Raw genomic sequence first — 2,576 nt, 5'->3', positions numbered from 1 at the left:
TTTGTCTGCGCAACAGCAGCAGCAGCAGCAGCAGCAGCAGCAGCAGCAGCAGCAGATACATATACACCTCTCCTGCTTCCTTTCTCCTTCTCTCTCTTCTTTCTATTTTATATTTTATTTCTATTTAATATTTTATTTATCTAATCGATACCCTTTTTATATTACTATATCTCCTACTGCTTCAACTGCCGCTGCTGCTGCTGCTGCTGCTGCTGCTGCTGCTGCTGCAGTTGCTGCTGCTGCTGCAGCGCATGCACTTGCCTGCAAGAAGGAGCAGCAGAGCCGGTGGGTGTTTAGTTTGTTTATGGATGCATTGCCTGGGTACTAAGACAAACTGAGAAGGAGACAAAGGGGAGGGGTGCAGCAGCAAACGAAAGTCACAAACAGCAGCAGAAGAACCCCGCGGGATTGTTGCATCCAATACATAACGCCCAGATATACTTTCATACTCCTCCTCCTCCTGCTGCTCCTGCTGCTCCTGCTGCTGCTGCTGCTGCTGCTGCTCCTGCTGCTGCTGCTGCTGCTGGGGTTGATGCTGCTCTGGCTTTTCCTGCTCCTGCTGCTGCTTCTGCTGCTGCGGTTGCTGCTCCTGTTGCTGCTCCTGTTGCTGCTGCTGCTGCTGCTGCTGCTGCTGCTGCTGCTGCTGCTGCTGCTGCTGTTGCTGGGTCTTGCTGCAGCAGGCTGCAGCTTCTTCTTGGGGGAGAGAAGGAGCCAGCCAGAGTGTATACCTCGCCCCCTGATCGACTGTCTTCTCTACTTTAACCCCTGGGGGTATTTTGAAGGGATAAGGTGCCCCGAAAGCAGCAGCAGCAGCAGCAGCAGGACCAGCAGCAGCAGCAGCAGGAGCAGCAGCAGCAGCAGCAGTGAGAGGTTTGCTGCGTGATAGAAGTTCTTCTGTTCTTTCCTCTGCCTGCTGCTTGATTGGTTTTCCGTTTTTACTGATTTCTTTGAGTCTGCGATGCTCTGTTGTGTTGAACTGAACGAGACGGAGAACAGCAGCATGCAGAGCTTCTCCTTGCAGGTCAGGTTCTTCTCTTTCTATTTTGTATTTTGTCTCTACCCACTGCATAAAGCTCTCATCGTCGCCAATGAAGGAACCCCCCTCCGTGTACACCACAGGGCCACCGCTGTGCAGTGCTGGGTCTGAGGTAGTTGTTGCAAAAGATATAGAAAAGAGGAAAAGTATACAAGAAAAAAACAGAGTCAGAGAGTATATAGAAATATATAGAGAGACATACACACACACATAGATACATATACAAACACAGACTAAGAAATAGATACAGAAAGAAACGCAGATATACATACAGATACAAACACAGAGATACCATATCATCTGACGTGAAAAAATAATATAAAAACTTTTTGAAGCCGCACGAAGCAACGAGCAGGCGGCGAGCAGAACGGGGTCCAGAGAGAGCCAGGGAGCAATGCTGAGCTGCTAGGAGTTGTTAGCTTCGAGTAAAAGCTCCCAGTTTGTATATTTGTATAGATTTCATAATATTTTCATTGCCTGCAAGACGGCCGTGCAGACTCACCGAGAGAGGGAAAGCTGCGGGCTACAAAGGCGAGGCGCTCGCGGAACTCCTGGGGTTCAAAAAGTTTAAATTTTGTGGAAACTGATGGAATAAGAATCTGAAGACGGTCTGCTAGTAGCTGACACCGGGCGAGTCGAGGGCAGTCGCAGCGGCCCTCGATGATGTATGTCGACATTTGTGAGGGTATTGGATCTGTAAATCGTTTAAAAAAGGCTTAACTAGATTTGTTTAAACATTTCTTTTCATTTCATTCAAAAGAATTTTCACATTACCCGCAAGAACCACGAAGATCGCCGAGGTTTCTCTTTCTGAGGCCTCAAGGCCATGCATGCGACGGTGGAGTCACCTGGCGGCACGATGGTCGATCTGTTGTGAATTTATTGTTTTTTTGTTTCAATATCTGCATAATTATAATTTTAAATAAAATATATTAATAAATTCAAAGATATTTCAGGCATGGAGCCACTGAAGAGGCCGTTTCTTGCGGTTTCCACTTGAACGCTGCGACCACCACCTGTACAGCTGAGCGTACACCTGAAAAAGTTTTGTATTACGAGTGAGAGCTTACTGAAACTCGTCTGAATTGTTTTTGTATTTGCAATGGCGACGAAGTTTGAGAGGATTCAAATAACTGACGAAAGTCATTTCAAGTCGGTAGTGAAAGCCACCGATGATCCGCGCCTCTTTATAGTCGATGTGTACGCCGCCTGGTGCGGCCCCTGCAACGCCGTGTTGCCTACCTTGAAATCTTTGGCTCTCACGCTCGAAAACTTCGCAGACAGATGCTGCTGCGTCGCAGCGGACGCGGCGCTGGTGCCCGAGCTCGCTGCCGTAGGCGCCTCCTCCACCCCCAAATTCCTCTTGTATAAAGAAGGAGTTGTTGTAGAACAGATAGACGGCGCCAACGCTCCTCTTCTGAAACAAAAGATAGAAGAACTCGCCCCGCCATTAGAAGGCGGAGGCATGAACGCATTCTCTTAAATCACGGAATGCTGCTGCTGCTGCTGCTGCAGCGTCGCCAGCAGCAGCAGCTGTTGC

General features: G+C 48.6%; 1 protein-coding gene across 1 annotated transcript; it reads right to left on the bottom strand.

Annotated features, from left to right (window-relative positions):
- Positions 1 to 173: 173 nt before the first annotated feature.
- Positions 174 to 1,713, bottom strand: EMH_0058490 (uncharacterized protein; the record flags this gene model as incomplete). The annotated part of the gene is made up of 3 exons (XM_013497582.1): positions 174 to 261; positions 450 to 1,143; positions 1,539 to 1,713. 3 exons carry the CDS (start codon positions 1,711 to 1,713, stop codon positions 174 to 176), a joined length of 957 nt encoding a protein of 318 aa, XP_013353036.1.
- Between the last annotated feature and the right edge of the window lie 863 nt (positions 1,714 to 2,576).

This window comes from Eimeria mitis, genomic scaffold (genome assembly GCF_000499745.2).
Source record: "Eimeria mitis Houghton genomic scaffold, Emh_scaff2772, whole genome shotgun sequence".
Lineage (NCBI taxonomy): Eukaryota > Apicomplexa > Conoidasida > Eucoccidiorida > Eimeriidae > Eimeria > Eimeria mitis.
Note: the sequence above shows the minus strand (reverse complement) of the source record. Positions and strands in the feature narration are given on the sequence as shown.